The sequence below is a fragment of the Rhinolophus ferrumequinum genome, chromosome 16 (genome assembly GCF_004115265.2).
Source record: "Rhinolophus ferrumequinum isolate MPI-CBG mRhiFer1 chromosome 16, mRhiFer1_v1.p, whole genome shotgun sequence".
Lineage (NCBI taxonomy): Eukaryota > Metazoa > Chordata > Mammalia > Chiroptera > Rhinolophidae > Rhinolophus > Rhinolophus ferrumequinum.
This window is the reverse complement of record NC_046299.1, coordinates 62,775,738-62,795,272: the sequence shown is the minus strand read 5'-3', so window position 1 is coordinate 62,795,272 and position 19,535 is coordinate 62,775,738. Positions and strand designations below refer to the sequence as shown.

Here is a 19,535-nt window from a genome sequence, read left to right as displayed (position 1 = left end):
TAGAATGGCCATCAGAGCTGTCATCATATTACCCTTGATTTCCTGTATGTCATCAAAATGTCTTCCTTTCAATATTTCCTTTATCTTCAGGTAAAGAAAGAAATCATTGGGGGCCAGATCAGGTGAGTAGGGAGGATGTTCCAATACAGTTATTTGTTTACTGGCTAAAAACTCCCTCATAGAGAGTGCCGTGTGAGCTTGTGCATTGTCATGATGCAACAGCCATGAATTGTTGATGAAGTATTCAGGTTCTTTTCATCTAACTTTTTCATGTGGCCTTTTCAGCACTTCCAAATAGTAAATTTGGTTAACTGTTTGTCCAGTTGGTACAAATTCATAATGAATCATCCCTCTAATATCAAAAAAGGTTAGCAACATCATTTTGACTGTTGATTTGGACTGACGGAAATTTTTTGGTCATGGAGAATTGGCTGACTTCCATTGTGCACTTTGACCCTTTGTTTCAGTGTCGTATTGGTACAGCATGTTTTATCACCAGTGATAACAAGGCCCAAAACATCACCTTGCCTCTCCAAAGGGTCTTGGCAAACTTCGACTCTCCTTTGCTTTTGTTCATCAGTGAGCTCCTTTGGGACCATTTTTGCACACACCTTTCTCATGCCAAGATTTTTAGTTAAGATTTTCCTAATTGTTTCTTTATCAATTTTCACTTGGTCTGCTATGCTTCTCACAGTCAGCCAATGATTTTGACATATAATTCAATGAATTTTTGTGATGTTCTCATCAGTTCTGCTCGTTACTGGTCGCCCTGACCTCTCTTCATCAGTGACGCATTTTCTTTACCCTCAGAAAAACATTTAATCCATTTGTGTCATTTTCTTCATGGCATTATCCCCATAAGCTTGGACTAATATGTCCATGATTTCACTTCCACTCTGCTAAGTTTAACAAGAAATTTAATGTTTGTTCATTGCTTTAATTCAAGTTCAGACATTCTTGTGATGGAACACAAAAATATGCAACAATAATAATGAAGGCCTCTCAGCAAGACACCACTCCACGTCAACACGAACACAGCTGTGACACTTATATACCAAGGTTATGAAACCTTACCGAGCTATTTGTACTCATACAATGCTGCCAATGTAAGCACATGGTGATAAGTTCGCAAACTTAATTGTCAGACCTCCTATGGGAGCTCCCGTGTAAGTAACTAGTTTTCTTTCTCTTGCTGCTTTTAGGATTCTCTCTTTGTTTTTAACCTTTGTCATTTTAATTATAATGTATTTTAGTATGGGCCTGTTTGGGTTCATTTAGTTTGGGACTCTCTGTACTTCCTGGGTTTGTATGTCTATTCCTTCACCAGGTTAGGGAAGTTTTCACTCATTATTTCTTTAGGTAAGTTCTCGATCCCTTGCTCCCTCTCTTCTCCTTCTGGTACTCCTATGATGCAAATGTTGTTACACTTGATTTTGTCTCAAAGTTCCCTTAAACTATTTTTGTTTGTTTTTATCCTCTTTTATTGTTTGTTCCAATTGGGTGTTTTCTGCTACCTTGTTTTCTAAATTGCTGATTTGATTCTCTGCTTCATCTAATTTGCTGTTGATTCCTTCTAGTGTATTCTTCATTTCAGTTATTATATTATTTATTTCTGACTGGTTGTTTTTGTGGTTTCTATGTCCTGCTTTATGCTCACTGTCTGTTTGTTGAAGTTTTCACTAAGCTCCTTAAGCATTCTTATAACCAGTGTTTTAAACCCTGTCTCTGGTATGTTGGTTGCCTCCATTTCATTTAGTTCTTTTTCTGGAAGGGTCTCCTGTTTTTTTATTTGGGATAAGTTTCTTTGTTTCCTCATTCTGGCTGACTCTCTGCATTTGCTTCTATGTATTAGGTAGATCTCCTGTGTCTCTTAGTCTTTGCCTGGTGGCTTTATGTAGTATGTGTCCTGTGTGGTCCAATGATCACCTGTGATCCAGGAGTGTGCTCCAGGAGTGACCCTTGTGTGTGCTGTGTGTATTCTCCTGTTGTAGTTGAGCCTTGATTTCTTTTGGCATGTCAGTGGGTAGAATTAAGTTTTGGGCTGATGGGCTGTGAGGAATGGCTATGCCCACAGTGTATGAGCTGCTTTGTGGGGTCTTACCCCTCAGAAGGAGATGTGCCCCAGCAGGCTCTTGTGCCTGTTGAGATCACCCTTTGGGTGTGCTGCTTGTGGGACTAATTGGGTAGCGCTCTGCTGTGGTCCGAAGCTAGCCTCTGGGTGTATTGTTTCTGGTGTCTCTTGGGAGGGGCTTCTGTGCAGGCTGATTTCAGCCTTGTTTGCTACTGGCCTACGCCTATCTAGCAGGAGCTACAAAACTATATGTTGTTGGCTACTGCCAGTGCTGGACCTGGAGACATGTGGGGGTGGCCTTACTGTGAACCGAGACTGGCTGCCAGTAGTATTGGGCCTGGAACAACTTAGCAAAAGGCCCAGGGCTCCCCAGGCCTGTTTCCACCGGCTGGATGCCCATAAGGCTCAGCCACTGAAAGAGCCATCTTAGGTGCATGAGCCTGGCTGGTTGACTCGGTATTGAGAGTTGCCAGTGATGCAGCCCTAACTGGGCAGGGTTATGTCCCAGGGAGTCACGAGTCAAAGCTGGTGGTTTTTACAAAGTTAATGCAGATTATTCAATTCTTGTGCCTGGCCTGTGAACACTTTACAAAGTGCCCTGAAAACACCACAACCAGCCACCATTCACCCTCACGTCCACAGATCCCTGAGAATTGCCCAAGAGGCACTGCAGCACAAGTTGTGGTTGAGTGCCCACCATCAAAATTTCCCCAGACTGCCTCGGGCCTTCTGCTTCTGTAAAAGGCTTCCACAGCTTGTGGGGCAGGGCTGGCCACCCACGAGCTGAGGGTACCCCTGGCAATGTAGTACTAGTTGGGTGCGGTGGGACCCAAGGTGTCACCAAGGTGGTGCGCATGCACAGATTTTTACCAGACCAATGCAGTTTCTGATTTTGCCCTCTGGGAAGGGTTCAACATAGGAAAGATGGCGCTCTCTTCTAGGCTACATGTGAGGCAGCCTCCACACAGGGACAATGGTGACTGTCCCTCCATCCCTTGCCTTAGAGCCACACAACTCATTCTATCCCTGTATGTCTCTGGCACCTCTTGAGTTGCTGTCCCTGCACTGGAGCCCAGGTGAGTCTTTGGAAGCAAGTCAATGTGTGGGCCTTTTACTAGGACATCTGGGTTTCCAGCCACCTTCCATCTCACCAGGATGGATGGACAGAGTCCTCACTGATTTTCACTGCTAGATGTTGTGGGGACTCCTCTTCCTGGCACAGGTCACCTGGACTGGGGAGCCTAGTGTGGGGCTGGGACCCCTTCCGGCACTGGACACCTGGACTGGGGAGCCCAGTGTGGGGCTGGGACCCCTCCCTGTTCAGGGGTACCTCCACCATTGAGGTGTCCCTCTCAGTGTTCAACCACTAACTGGGGGTTTGGGGTCAACCTTCCTTTGCCCCTCCTATCAGTCTCAGTGTGGCTTCTTCTTTATATCCTTAGTTATAGGGTTCTGTTCAGCTAGTCTTCAGATGATTTTTGAGGTTGATTGTTCTAAAATTTAGTTGTAATTTTAATGTGATCTGGGAGACAGCACACATAGCGTTTACCTAATCTGCCATCTTAGACATTCTCTCCCATCTTAGTTCTTAAATATCTGACGTTGAGTAAGCCTTGCTTCTGATTAGGTTCCTAACGAAACTGAAGATAAAACTGTCTTCTGTGCTGGGTAAAGGCCTCCTAACATGTATTCTGGGAGGTGGGTGTGAGGGCTGAAGGGACTATGATAGATTCCTGTCTGCCCTTCTTCCCCATTTTCTACTAAATTTACAGTTTTTGATGCATAGCATTACATTAGTTGTTTTGTGTATCATAAAAAATGTAATAAAAAATAGTGAACGTAGGCACGTCTCAATGTTTATAGAACAAATGCTCCGTGATATCTTATACATATCAGTTAGGGTCCTGGCTGAAAGTTGAGTCATTTGAGGAGAGTTTAAGAAAGGTGTTGACAAGGGAGAGTGTGGAGCCCTGGGATCAGGAGGTGCAGTTATTCACCCCCCCCCCCCGCCAAATCCAAAGGGATATAGGAAGGAGCAATTACACAACCCCAGGAACTGGGGCAGCTGGGTTCCGTGGACTCACTGTCATGAGCTGTGACATTAGCTGAGGAGTGCAGTCATCCTGTGACATACCTCACGGGGAGGAAGGCAGGAACACAAACACCGACCTCCCTCACCTCTCCCTCTCTGATCCCTGCCTATGCTGCCATTGGCTGAGCCCAACAGGAAGCCTCCCTGAAGCCTGCAAAGGCCCACCTCAAGAGCACAGCACAAACTGGACAAAAGAGGAGATAGGCTCTGGGGTGAGGTGAGGTGGGGAGGGGTACAGAATCCACAGAACCGTGTATGTTTGGGTGGGATGCCTTCATCTATTTAACTTCAGATACAGGAACCATTCTCTGAGAACCATGGCAATATCACAGGTAAGAGGTTTCAAAGGCCTGAGCTGAGCAACGGCAGGAAGCTCAGGGCCGAGGGTCAGGCTGTTTAGATTGGGGTGGTGGTGCCTACATGACTGGTGGTCCTGAGATGAGGGGTTAGGAGGGATGGGAGTTTGACAGAGGAACAGCCATTTGTTTGAGTTACTGTCTCTTTGAAGAAAAGTCATCAGTATTGACAGATGCTGCCACCGAAAGGCCCTGGGCAGACCCTGGCCATTTCCAGGCCAGCATCAGTGCATCATCTTTGTTAGAACTAAAGCTAGTGCTCTTGACTCCTCACACTTTGGGGAGTCAGGCCCATAGCGGTGTTCTCCAAAGTTCTCTATGGGGTGGAAGAGCCAGCACCAGGGAGAGAGTGGGCAGCACAGAAGAGGAGACCCCACAGCCATGCCAGCCCCACAGCTCACTGTGGAATTTGGTTTCTTTTAGGAGGTACTCAATTTACTGCGAGGGGCCTCACGGGAAGTCACGCTCCTGCTGTGCCGACCCCCTCCAGGTGTGCTGCCTGAGATGGACCACGGATGGCAGGTAAGATATGGTGCCCTTGCTCTCTCCACATGCCTCAGGCATCCCTTTTCTTGTCTGGCGGCTTCTGAGAGGCCCAGCTCCACTGTAGGTAGGGTTCAACACCGTCTTCTCTCTCTGGGGCAGGAAAATAGCTGGTTCCCTAACCTCAATTAGTCAGTACCAAGATCATGAGGTCCTATCTCTGCCTTTTCCTATCACTCCCTCCTTCTCTCTCTTGACAGTTGCATCTTCCCATAGATGGTTACATGTTTAGATCTTGGCCCTGAGAGCTCTACAGCCAGGCTGTCTGATAGCCCAAGCATCAGAGAGGGGAAACTGGAACAAAGGAAGTAGATACAAAATCAGAGTAAGGAAAGGTAAGAATTTTCATTCTGAGGAATGAAATGGAGAGCAGGACGTATATCCACCCTCCTAAAGCATGAATTAGGTATGTATAGGCTAGTGCAAAGAAAAGAGGCATGGGAATCAGAAAATTGGGTTTTTACCCGATACCTGTATTAGGTTCTCCAGAGAAACAGAACCAATAAGATGTATATGTGTGTGTGTATGTGTTTATGTGTGCCAGGATCAAGTGTGTGTAAGAGACAAAGAGAGAAGGGGAAGGAGAGGGAGAGAGGGAAGGAGAGGGAAAGAGAAGTTGGAAGGAATTGGCTTGTGTGATTGTGGGGGCTGGCCAGTCTTACTCTGCAGGGCAGGCTACACACTGGAAACCCAGGGAAGAGTTGATGTTACAGCATGTGTCCTAAAGCAGTCTGGAGGCAGTATTCATTCTTTTTCTCTTAAAAGCTTCCGTTGATTGGATGAGGCTTACCCACATTATAGAGTATAATCTACTTTACTTAAAGTCTGCTGATTTAAACATTAGCTCACCTAAATAATGCCTTCATAGAAACATCTACACTAGTGTTTGACCAATATTGGGGTACTGTGGTTAGCATTGAAAATTAACCATCACAATGCCACCTGGTGGGTCCCCAGGACACAGACTCTGCAGCAGAGATTTGAATGCAAAAGGTTTATGGGGCTGGTTCTTGGGAACACCCTTGGAAGGGTGAGGGAAGCAGGGCTGGGTAGAAGTGGAAAAACTGTGGTGCAGCTGCAACAGGGGCCTCAGCTGACCCACAGGGAATTCTGGAGCTGGGATGGCCTCTCTGAGCTGTCCTTAAGTGGGACAAAGAGCCTGTGCCTTAGCACCCAGCATCAACCAGCCTTGGGACGTGGGCTGCCCCAAAGGAGGGGGCCTACCTTTGGCAACTCCTTTGAGCTGAGACCAGTTCCTGGACAGGGGCTAGCTGACAGGCCTCAGTGGCAGGCACTCCCAGAACCTGGGGGATAGGGCCTAGGTCCTGGAGGGGGATCTGTGTGGGCACCCCAGCATCACCTGCCCCTGCTCTGCCATTTGCTTGTTGCATGGGCCGTGGGCAATTGCCTCACTTCTCTAGGCATCATGATTCTTCATCTATAAGACCTGGCTAAAAACCATCGCTTATCATCACCGAGGGTGACAGGCACTAGAAAGAGCACAGAGGACTTGGTGACCCAGATTGTCTTGATGTTGGGACTCCAAGAGGTCATTTGATACCAACTTTGGTGAGAAAAGAGCTATGGGAAGAAAATCAGAAAGTTGCCAGTTTGGAAACAAGCTTAGATGACAGCAGTTGAGTTAAGCAACTGAACGGCGTGAGAGAGGGTCAAGTTCGCACACACAAAGATCAGGCTGAGGGGCTTTCTACCATGTATTTTTGTTGAGATATCTAGGAAATGCCAGGAGAAAGGTTGTCCTTATGTCCTGGAGAGTAGCTTCACCCATGAGAGCCCAGAAGAGCTTGGTGGGAGGGCTATGGGTAAGGTATAGTGGGCGTACTTTCTTAATCCTCCTACCTGGGGCTCAGTGGAGAGGAATTTTCATTCATATGGCTCCAGAAGTCAGATTGAAGACCAAGGAAGGGAGCATTTAGTTCATAAGTAGAATAAAGTACGTATGAAAAAGAGACAGCAGTACAAACATGTGGAGGAAAGTCATTCCAGCCAGAAGGAGTAGCAGGTGCAAAGTCTCCGAGACAGGAATGGCCTGGATGTTTGATGGGCAAAAAGATAACAGTTGGTGCCTGGACTGTAGTTACTGAAGGGGAGAGTGGAAGGAGAAGAAATTGTAGAGGCAGTTGGGGCCACATCATGTAGGACCTTGTAGGTGTTGGTAATGTGCTGATTCTCTCCTGGCTGCAACAGGAAGCCACTGGAGGGGGTGGGGGCACTGGGAGGGTGAAGGGTCAAGAAGGAACATAGCCTTATCTGATCTACACTTTAGAAAGATCAGTCATATTGCTGGTGGAGATGGACTGGAGCAGGTAAGCCAGCAGCAATTCAGGTAGATGTTATTGTGGCTTGGACTCAGGTTGTAGCTAAATAATTGGTAAGAAGTAATCAGATTTCGGATACATATGGGAGGTAGAACCCCTAGGATTACTTTTGGATTAGATATGGGCGTGAGGAAAGAAAACAAAGTTTGGCCTGAGCAGCTGGATGAATGGTGGTACCGGTTACCAAGATAGGGGTTGGTATGGCAGTTTGCAGTACATGGAGAAGAAGTGATTGTTCTTGGCAGCCATTGGAGATGTCTAGTAGGCAGTTATTTGTGAAGAAGTGGCATGAGGTCAGTCCTGGAAAAAGTGGATTTGGGAATTGTCAGCAAATAACACCATTTAAAGCCATGAAATGGATAGCATCTTGGGAAAAAGTACAGAAAAAATCAAGAAGAGGACTGAGAGGTAAGCCATGGGACACCCCAACGTTGAGAAGTTTGGTTCATAGAAATGAGACACAAATGAGACAAAGTGGCCTGGGATGTGGTAGGAAAAGAAGGTAAGAACAGAGTTGTGAGTAAACTTCATGTCTAAGTAGAGTGAACGAGTAAAGGATGCTCTCAAACAAAAGGCTGAGGGACTGGTTATGTCGGATTGTGCTGAAGGGCAGACTGAGACGAGGACGGAGAATTGTTCTGTGGCCTTAGGAAGAGATAGGTCATTAGAGATTCTGATTAGAGCAATTTCAGCTGGGGACTGAATGATGGGGACAAAAGCCTGGTTCGAAGAGCAGGGAAATGTGGTGGCTGGTAGGTGGATGCTGGAGTAGAGTTTACTACAGGGGATGAAGGATTCTTATCTGAATGTGTTCATTCTCACCATGAAGTAAGAGGCAAGTGGGGTTGGTTGTAAAGATTTGAGGAGAGAGAAGATGAGAAATAATGCACAGAGTAGAGAGGACAGGAAGCTGAATTTACGAAGTAAGTAGAGAAAGATTATCTGGAAGTCTTGCGTGCCCTTTGACCTCTGCGTTCATGCATCTGGCATCAGTCAGTGTCTGAGAAGCAGGCGTGAAGTCACATATACATAGTGTCATTAAGACTTGGAATTAAAATGCAGCACCTGTGAGTAACATGGGATGGAGGCAGAGAGGGGTAAGAGGATGGGAGCTCAGGATTTTCTGTTTTAAGGGAGTGTTTATGGGGCAGATCATGTAATCTAAGCAGAATAAAAGGTAAGTGAGGACACTGGTGGCTGGGAGGGAGAGTGATGGTGAAAAAGCAGAAACTCCATCCACTGGAAGCCTGGAAGAGGTTGAAGGATTGCTGGGGAGTGAGTACGGGGATGATGAGCGGGAAGGAGAGGAGTGGTTAAAAAGGAGATTTTGGGGGTCTCCCAAGGAATATGAGAGAAAACATAACTGTTTTTCCTATTTTTTTTATCTTATCCATTTCAAATTTTGATTTTTGGTATACCCTTTATAGTGTACATTGTATATCAGTCGAGTCGTAAGTGTTTATGATTAAATAACAGTACATATTTGGGGCTCCCTCCCATTGTGGGGTATGGACAATCAGACAGGTGCAGAGACCACTAGGCTGGGTGGCAGAGTAAAGGTTCCTCTGTTATAGGTGAGGGCAGGGCCGGGAGCTCAGCCCTGTCTGGCTCGAACATCCATGTGCTGCATTCCGTTAGGGATGGGTCGTGGGATGGAAGTGCTTAAAGAATTTTTAGGAAAAGGTAAAATCACAACTCTCACGTAGATGTAAAAATGAACACACGTTAATGATGTTCTCTAACTCATTCAATGAGGGAACCAGGCAGATATTAAAACTATGCAAAAGAGATTTCAAAGAACAACATCTTTATTTACACAGAGTTATGAAATAGCTCAGAGCAATGGATACAGCCAGAATCAGGTAACCCACAGGTTGTACCCTAGATAATACATAGTTTTCTACTGAAGTACAGATGTGGTTTTTTCCTATAGAAAGTTGAGTGGTGTTAGCACACCATTAGCGAGCCATCAAAATCCGAACCTAAAAGGCCCAATGAGAATGTCAGCAGTTGAGGAGAATCAAGTAATGTTTGGAGAAGTGAGAAGGAGACCCAGGAAAGGGCCTCGGGATGGGAGGGAAGATGAGGCTGTGAAAATGGGCCATCTTGGATGAGGACAGATGAAGAAAAAGAAACTTTAAAAAATTGTATCCTATTGAAAAGTGGAATAAAGTGTCATTGTTCCTTCTGTTTTCATATTTTCTAAGTTTTCAAAACAATTTTAAATTTTAAAAATAACACATTTATCAAGAGCTTCCAATGGTCCCAAGCTAAGTAGCTTGGAGATGGTTAAGTGTGTTGCCCAAGGCCAGTGGGAGCTGGGGTCCTGACAGAGAGGCTGACATCATAGCCCATCTCATAACTGCTTTGTTCTATAATCACATAAAAAAAAAAACCACATTGTTTTTTAAAGAAGCAATTTTTATATTCCGCTCATTGTGCACCGTGAATCTCCTAATCCTTAGCACTTCTTTTCATAGACACCCGTGCTCTCAGCAGACAAAGAATTTACCAAGGCAACATGCACTGACTCAGAACAGAGCCCCAGCCTGGGTCAAGGGGACAGCCAGAGATACAGTGCCTCCCCAGACACAGGGGACATCCAACAGGCCACCAGAGAGAGACAATGGGACCAAGACATAGAACGACCCTGGGCCACTTCGCTCATGTGTCCTGGGGATTCCCACCCTCATTTATGCAGACTGCACCAGGAAGTGGATGCTGCAGCATCGGCTACCTCTTTGGAAAAGGATTTGATACAAAACTGCTATTCGGTTTGTGATATCCGGAGACTTGAAAGGTAAGACTCACCACATTTGCAGACATTTTTTGTAAATTTCATTGCTAGGAATTGCAATCGAGCAATCAATAACTGTGCTCAGATGCTTACTGGGCCCAGTAGTGTTTTAGGTATTTGGAGGGGAGGTGGACATAAAGGAAGCATAAGGTCTGGATCAGCTTATAACCACAGCTTTTGAGTTTTGGGGAAAGCAAACCCCGCCCAATGGTCTTGCAGTAGGAGACTACAGATGGCAGGCCGTGGGTTTTCTTTGCAGCACACAAACCTTTGTCCTGTATCCCTCCTGGCCTCTTGAAACATTGTGGTAAGAAAGAAGTTCCTGTATGCATCATCATTTCTATTGCTAACATAACGCTTTACAATCAACACTAGCTTTAAAAAAACCTACATTTTCAAAACCAGATTGGAACATTCATTTTAATAGCCATTTTTAACTTAGGTCTGCATTTTTGTGCCCATCCACCCCTAAGTATTTCCAGTTCTCAGTCTTGTCCTGATGGAAAACGTGCTGTTTGATTCAGTTTGACAGAATTTATTACAGATACCCAAGGTGCATGGAGACCTGTTAAGAGCAGAGAGAGGCGTACAACTACTGCGAAAGGGTAAGATGCAGCTCGTGGGGGTGTAGCCAGATGCACAGGCACGGAGCAGGCAAATGACGAGGAACAATGGTATGTTTCACACTGTGTAAACCCACTGAGATTAAACAGCTCTTTTTTGTTAATCATCTTAGAGGACCAACAAGGGCAGATCTCCAGGGACAGGTAGGTGACATGAAGTGTGAAGCAGCCCACGTAACGCACTCAGGCAGGGTGACATCTATGACTAACTAGAGACAGACTATGTTCCCTAAAAATATTCAGACACATTTATTTTTAAAGACTACTGTGCCATCCAAACAAAAACCAACTATTCTGCAAAGCAGAACAAAGCGGGCGAGTACATTCGTCAGTGGTATTCATTTCATTCTGAAAATGCACAAAAACAGGTGTGTTCTAGGCAGTAATTGGTAGGCTCGGTTATGTGATAAAGGGAATAATCTACAGAGGTTTATTCGGGGATAACTACTTGCATGCTCTTGTAGAAAACATAAAAGGTGATGTACTTCCCTGTCGTCGTGGGGCCACTGTTGGATTTTTAAAGGTTTTACTGCCATAGTTTGGGGTGATGGACAGAGAGCCTGAGAACTGGATTATAAAGTATAAGCCTGGAGTGAACTTGCCGTGTGCCTTCAGTATAATACGGTTATCAGTTATTAGCAATAGTATATATTTTTACTAATTATTGTACGGGTAGTCACTGTTTCATTCATTGACTCAGTGACCTAATCCAACCTCACAGCTCATGCTGGAGTCTGCTCTGTGACATCCTTGAAGTAGGGGGTCTGCTTTTGCTTGAATATCTCCAAGGATGCAGAATTTGCTTCCTCTTGAAGTGGCCCATTTTATCATCATGTAGCTGTTGATCAGAAAGTGAAAGTGTTTCCTTACCTTAAGGTGAAATTTGCCTTTCTCTGTCATCTACTTATAAGTCCTGATACCTGTTTCCTCCTATCATTTTGTCATTCTTTCTTTCTTTTTTTTTTTTGCAAGAAGCCTCACATTATTTTATTTTTCTGAATCAAATTAAATGTGGCGTAGTGTCCCTTCTTGCAAGAGTACACCAGATGTCCAAAACCTGCCGTCTTTGGAGAGAGTTGCTCCTTCCCACAGTTATGCTAGTCTTGAGGGCTTGTCCAGAACATTGCAGGGAGTCCCTGGTCTTCAGTCCATCATGGTTACTGTCCCATGCTCATTGCCCAGGCCCATGTGGTCCAAGGAGCTACAGGGCAGCCTTACTCTTCTCTACACTGGGTCCCTCCATGGCAACCTCTTCCCCCTTACACTTGCCTCCTGTGGTCTTGGTGATGCCTCCAAGACTTGCCTCCCCACATTTCCTGGCTTCACCTTTATGGGGGTTTCTCTCTCCCAGTCAGGAACCTTTCTTCTCTCTGAAGGAAGGACTCAAACTACGTTAGCTTCTCCTCCAACAGGACATTAGCTTGCACTTACTACACACGTTGTGAGTGTCCCCTAAGGATGCAAAGCATGGCACGTGCCCAGCAGTCACCGAACAGTGCCCCCAGCTCCAGGGAGAGGTCTGAATTGGGATTCGGAAGTGGGCTTGTGGCTCTTGCCGCCCACCCCCTTGGGTTGTCTGTAGCTCGGTTCTGATGTGGGAATCCCAGGCAACTGCCTCTTTGTTTCCGGCGTCTGTGAGTCACACTCTTTCTGCAGTTTAGAACAAAAAGAACAAGGACTTCTGGATCATGTGGCCTTGCTTCAGCTTCCCACTTACGCGCCTGGAGAGTTGACTTTCCTGAGCTGGACACTTCTCCAGTGTAGACGAAGACCTCCTAATTCTGCAGGGTGCTGTGAAGGTCAGAAGGAGTAACACGTGAAGAGCGCTATCACAGCGCCTGGTGCACAGAGGAACCAACGGAAGTCAGTGTTCTTTCCCTTTCCTGAGCTATTTCCAACTAAAGAACAGGTCCGTCAATTGAAATTCCCAGCAAATTGCCAGAACTTACCATCTGCTAGGTGGCTACTTCCTATAGCCCGATGGCTGCCAGCACCCCAGCACCCCAGAGTGTTGTGGAGAAGATGAGGTTTTGCTTTTCTTTCCCTGTTCTCTTTTACTGCATCATATATCTGGAGACCCTATACCCTGTAGTAGCAGGTTTTTATAAAGCATGATGTAAAACGGCATGCTCATGGAGAAGCATTGGAGTAGTGTGCCTGCCAGAGGGACGGCTTGGTACTTGGCTGGAGTTATACAAGTTAGTTTCCAAAGTTAGAGAATAAGGTGAAAATCACATGAAGCCACATTACCCTGAACATCACTTTGGAAGATGTGATGTCGCCCCACCCCCCACCTGGTGTGGGAGCAAACTTCTTCTTTGGTTGATCTCAGATGAAGTTTGGTGGCTTGCGTTTGTGGGCTGTCTGCAAAATGCTTATATTTAAATGCTGGTCTTAGAGGAATGAAAGGATGGCAGGTTCCCCAGTCATGTTCACTTCAGGGCTTACACTCGTTGAGTGGAAAGTTGCTCATTGCAGAATGATCAAGGTTATTTTTCTTCTCCCTTCTCTCTGTCTGTCTCTCTATCTCCCTCTCCTCCCACCTCTGGCACATTCAGTTAAATTCCTGTAATTAAAATGCATGAAGTTTCAGCAACAATCAGTTAGTGAAAGAGATGATAGAAGTCTTCACAGTCATGTTAGAATGCAAAATGAAGCCAGAGTCCTTGAAATGAACCAAAGTTACTTTATACCTTCTGGGAAAGGAGGACACGTACTCTTCCTGGAATAGCAAACAACAAGTAGGAGCCAAAGGTCTAACTCAACTGCAGCTGCCATGCCAGGTGTCATATCAGAGCAGCTGGCCAAGGGATGAATGAGGCTACCAGGCGAGAGCTGCCGGCCAGATGGGAGAGCACAGGGGCACCCTGTGAAGGTCTGCTCTGGAGTCGGAGTGTGAACTTTTCCACTTGATGTCTTAGAGACACTGCAAATGTCACCTGTTAAATGCTCAAATTGGGGCTGGCAGGAGCAGTGGCCCTGAGCTCCCAGCTGCACTAAAGAGGGCTAACGGGGACATCTGGTGGGGCCTGGTGCTGGAGAACTGGAGAAGGCTGAGCCTCACATGAAGACAGAAACCCTGAGCTTTGCTGCAAATTCAACCACAGTATATAGCGCAATTACAACACCATAGTATTTCAAGCCTGAAGACTTGTCTTCCTGGAAAGTGGACGTGATTTCGGTGGCCCAAATCTCTAAAGGACAGCTGTCCAGGGAAGTAGGGCCTGTGTCTTCCACTCAGTAAATACCCTATAACAAGCAGAGGCTTCACGATGATTTCACTGACCTCAGAGCTGAACTGGGATTCTTTTCCTTAAAAGCAGTTGTTGAAGAATTGTTGTAGGATTTGGAGGTGTGTAGGGGGACTGGTTCTGGGGCCCTGCCAGCTGTGCAGGGCAGGTGGCTGGGCAGGGAGCCCAAGGAGTCTCCACATTCTCTTTTAGGCATCACCTGTCTATAAAAGGCTCCCTTTGTCATATGGCTTGGTAGGAAGGGAATGAGGTCATTAAATATGTCTGGGGGTCAGCAGAGAGCTCCAAGCACTGTGGTCCTCTCAGCCTCTAGATGGGAGACCCTGAGCTGGCTCTGAGCCCAGGGTGAAGGATCTGCCTCTTTACTTAGCATGGCCACTTGCCAAAGCATCTAGTCTTGCTCTAAAGCAATGCCACTGTCCTACTTAAATTCCCCAAATCGCCAAGTCTGTCCCCTTCCATGAAATAGGCTGTGCTTGGGGCTCTCACAGGCCTTCTTGTGCCTCTTCTTTCCTTGCTCACCTTTCTCCATGCCCCCAATCAACTCTAGGTCAGATCTCAAGGGCAGTCTCGTGGCATGCATGGAAGGATGGTGGAAAGGGAATCATTCTTCCTTCCTGACTTGTGGTGGAAGGAGGACCAGGATTTCACCCTGGGGGCCACCAATCCCCCTCCAGACATTTTGTCCACCTTGTGTCTCAGGCTGACGGCTCCCTGGTCCCTATCCAGGTGAGGCCAATAGCTAGAGACCCAAATCAAACCTGGAGAGCAAGGAGCTTATTAGAAATGTTGGAGGAGTATGTTGGTGGGAGTTGAGTTGTGGACAGTCAGGCACTGCAGTGGCCGATGGGCACGTGTTGTCACCTGCTTCTCCTGGGCAAGGAGGGAGGGCAGGGCTACTGCTTGGGGCGGGGGCGGTGCGCCTGGGTAACAGGTTGGATTTCCCATTCTTTAACAAAACTTCCATGGTATTCCCTCAGTACATTTATAAGAAATCATATTTTCTACACAATTTGGTCAAGTACAAGGTGTAATAAAAAAAATACTGTGAATGTTTAAATTAAAAAAATTATTACAGTAAAAGACACATTGCCATTAATCCCCCTCAAAAGACTCCCCATCGCTTCGAACACACTTATCCCATTGTTCTTGCCACTTTCTGAAGCAGTTCTGGGAGTCCTCTTTTGTGAGTGTCTTTAGTTGTGCTGTCGTGGTTGCCTCAATGTCCAGAATTGATTCAAGACGTTTACCTTTGGGGAAGAGCTGGAAGCTGGGTGGTGCCAGATCCAGTGAATAAAATGGATGAGGACACACTGTAATGTTTTCATTTGATAGAAATTGCCGTACCAGAAACGATGTATGACATGCAATATTGTCATAATAGAGGATGAAGTAACAACACTCACAAAACAGGACTTTCCAGAACTGCTTCAGAAAGTGGCAAGAATGACAGGATAAGTGTGTTCGAAGTGAGGGGAAGTATTTTGTGGAGGATTAATGGCAATGTGTCTTTTACTGTAATAACATTTTTTAAAAAAAAATTTAAACATTCACCATATCTTTTGATCACACCTCATACTTTAAGGCTTTAAACAAATTTTCCCTTGAAGTGCTTAACCATTTTGAAATATTGGTTTCTTAAAATGAATGTTCTTCTTTAGCCCTTGTAGCATACAGTCTCCTTATATACATAAGAATATGTGTATATTCACATGAAATGTACTTTTACATATAGCCTGTAGCTCTCGTGTGCAGAAATAATGTCTCATTGATAGCAAACCAGGTTGGGACAGACACTCTGGCTTTATTGGGGAGGAGGACGGGCTCTATGGATATTTGGGGGCTTGTAGCTATTGGGAGGTGCCAGAGCTGATTTTAAGGGAAAGAGTTATTACCGCAAGGGGAAAGGGTGGTCAGGGGACAAGGAGCAAAGCCAACCCATTGATTTGGGGGTGGGGAAGGAGGCTGATAAACAAAATTCATGTATTTGGTAAAAAGCTAAATTTGTGTGCATTTTTTTTAGATTTTCCCACTCATCATCTCTAACCAGACTTTCGACAGCTATTTTCTGAGCGCCTTCTCTGCATGTTTGAAATTGTGCAAAATGCTCTTCTTCCGTCTGCAGGGATTGCTCTTTCTAATCAAAAAGCGTGCGTGGCGACTTTGGGCAGCCGCTGGGTGCTCTCCTGTCGTTGTGTCTCTGCTTCATTGCAGACAGTGAACCTCACCGTTCATCTGCCTCTTGTGTCACATGGCGAGTAAATGTCATTCCAGCTGACTGCCTCCAAATGGGCACTTTTTCATCGCTCAGAAAAGGACCTGATATTTGCACAGCAGTGCTTTGAAGGTCACCTGCTTGAGCTGCTCCTAGCCTCCTGCTTTAGCCCCTTCCATCTAATTCCTCTCTTGAAATAATGATCATAATCAGAGGAGGAATAATGGCACCTTCGACTTCCTGAGACCTTACCCTGTACCAGGAGCAGGGTAAGGTTGGATGGCTGTCTCAGAATTTTTTAATTTAAGCATCCCAACATCCTGCAAATTTCTTTATCTTCCCACTTTTCAGATGAGAAAACTGAAGTTCCAGAGGAGTTAATAAACTTGCCCTAGGTCTGACTGACTCCCCGTGTGAAGAGTCAGTCCTAGAACTGGGTCATAGATTTGCTTTCAATGCGGTGCCCTTTGTTAACTCCCCATGGTATCCTGGGCTCGGTAAGGAGATTCCTCTGCTCCCGTAATGCTTTGTGCTGCTTCTTCCATAGTACTTAATGACCTGGATTGTTACTGCTCACTCTTTCCATTAATTTGGGGGCTCCTCAATGACAGGGGTCATGCCTTATGCACTGTTCATCCCCTGGTTCTAGAGCAGTCTCTAGCAAGAACTGTTTGAACTCTGGCTGGCTCTCCTGTGATGTGTCGTGATGAGCATCCTGAAAGGCAAGGGGAGCTGGAGAGAGGAATTTCTGATCAATGCTGGAAGATGCATGGGTTTCTGTTTTTCTTGTCCTGAATTGTACAGTGATGAAGAAGAAGGTGACATCTGCCATCCACCTGAAGCCCCTTCTCGTACCATAAAGGATCAAGTGTATCTTACCATCAGCCATACTTCGGAAGACCAGCTACTCTGTGGAGAATGTTTGGAAGCAGATTCAGGGACCATTCCCTTGCCACAGTTCTGTTCTTGGGGTGCTCTCTCACAGTCTTTGCCTCCTAAAGTCTCCCATGATAGTGAAAGCGAATGGGAAGACCTGGAGGACACGGATGACGGTGCCCTCAGGTGGGTATCCCTTTGCGTGGGTGGACTGGGGCAGCGCTGAGTTCTTTCAGTAGGGCTCAGTGTTTTCAGTCCACTTTGCTGGCTGATGGTCTGAGGACATCACTGCATTCTCCTCGCATCCCCTCTGGGGGGCGGGTGACACATAATCATGGCATGTGTTTGCACTGAGCACTTTCCATGGTCCATATCATTACAACGACCCTATAAGGTTGTTACCATTCCCATTTTACAGATGACACATTTGGGACTTTCCCAGGGTCATGCAGTGAATAAGTGACAGAGTCAGAATGTAACCCCAGGTCTCCCTCTCCCTGGACCACGTGTTCAGTGCTGTGCTCTGCCACCTCCAGCACTAGCTGGGTGCACCGTCTCTCCCCAGGCCTCTGTTTTTTGGTGGCTGCTGGTGAAGTGCACATTTCTGTTCTGTCTGCTGCTGCCTACCCCTGGCTCAGTGTATTTCAGAGGAGAGTCTTGGTATCATGTAACATGGCCCTTCTTGTTGAGCCACTGCGGTTCAGCACAGCGAACTCTTTCCTGATCAAGAAAGGCAAACTATTAACAAAAGATGCTGGCAGAGTTGGGACTAGGTCACTAGGCCAGGGTCATATACTGATGATGACATGGGAGGAGTAAGTGTAACAAAAACTGTCAGACTCAGAGTAAAGCGGGCTAAACTGTTGACAGGTTGCTAAACCACCCAGTATTCTGTGAAAAGCCTACAACGTATGTAGTTCTAGTAGTTAAAAAATGCTGAATGTTCAAGAAACTGTCATATAAACACATTTTCAAGGTGCACTGACTCTTACTGAGGCATTGGCTCATGAAGATTCAGCTATCATTGAAACACACCTGTTCACTTTCATTCCATTGTGTCCCAACTACATTTGCACCACAAATGACTGAACTGGATTCTTAGAGGACAGGGCAAGCAAGCTGATAAGGTGGGTGGATATTTAAAATTCAAATATGACAAAAGAGCTGGTTCTTATCTGAAACAGGAAGCAACAAGTTAATAGAGGGGATGACATGGAGGCTTTGAAGACCATGCATGCCATTTGTGGGGAAACTGGACACCCTGACAACTTTGGGAATGAGCCATTATGGATTCACAGAAGTGTGGAGCATTCAGGGAATGGCTTACATGGAGGGGGTGGCAGTCTTCCGGAGAAGGCTCCTCAGGCTGGGGAGCTGAGAGCCCATAGAGTCAGCAATTGCTTGGGGGACTGACAGGGAAGCAACTGAGGACCGTGAGTGTCAGTACTTATGAAATGTCCCATGAGATCTGCAGTGCCCTGATGGAGGCTGCGGAGAGCAGAGCAGTGACAGCCGGGCTTTGTGTTTGCGGGGCTCAGGTCACCACTCACTAGCTGGGTGACCTGCAGCAAACAGCTTTTAAACTGTCTACGACTCAGCTAACTGACTGCCAGATGGAGATAACAAAACCCCCGTCATGCTGTTACTGTAAGAGTTAGAGGACAATGAGTGTCCAGTGTTTAACACGCTGCCTGGCACATAGTAAAGACTTGAAGGTGTTAGCTATTTTTATTATCAGTCATAAAGGAGGAAATGACTTCAGTGAGATCATGCAACCTTATGAATGCACCCAATCCTGTTCTTTTTTTTCATGTGGACAAAAGAACTAGGCAGTCAGAGCTGTGCCCTCACATGAAGTATGGGGTGGAATGGGGAGAAGTACTGGTTATTGCAAGGCTATTAGGGTCTGGGGTGGACTGAAAAACCCTCAGCTATGGACAGTGGCTAAGAATGTAGGTAGGCTGAGTCCAGATGCAGTCACGTATCCTTTCCTGCTGACGGAAGGCGGACATGCTGGCAGGAGAGCTCAAGGTATGAGTTCTTAGCCTGGACACCATGGGGCAGCCCACAGATGTGCTTAGGGCATCCACGGACGCCACCACACCGAGAAGGCTGACCTGTGTGCTTCTTTTGGGAAAAGCAGCTCTTAACATTCTTTAAATTCTCTAAGAGATCTGCAACCCCAAAAAGGTAAAGGACCTTTGTTGTATATATTCTCTCTCTCATCCTGGAAATGGGGAGAAGTCTTGGAGGATATAAAGAGGACTTTGCTTATGGATAGAGATGTACATCCTTTAAACCTGTGTAACAAATTATTTTATTTTGTCCTTTTAGACATTAAGACAGTAATAGTGCGTAGGTAGTTTCTATAA

General features: G+C 46.0%; 1 protein-coding gene across 1 annotated transcript in view; it reads left to right on the top strand.

The window, feature by feature from the left end:
• Positions 1 to 10,342, top strand: part of FRMPD2 (FERM and PDZ domain containing 2) — a 154,919-nt gene extending 144,577 nt beyond the window's left edge. The window contains exons 27-28 of the mRNA XM_033130830.1: positions 4,943 to 5,041; positions 9,882 to 10,342. Of these exons, the coding sequence (XP_032986721.1) occupies positions 4,943 to 5,041; positions 9,882 to 10,205 (423 nt within the window). The 3' untranslated portion in view covers positions 10,206 to 10,342. The remainder of the gene's footprint in view (positions 1 to 4,942; positions 5,042 to 9,881) is intronic.
• The last annotated feature ends 9,193 nt before the right edge of the window (positions 10,343 to 19,535 follow it).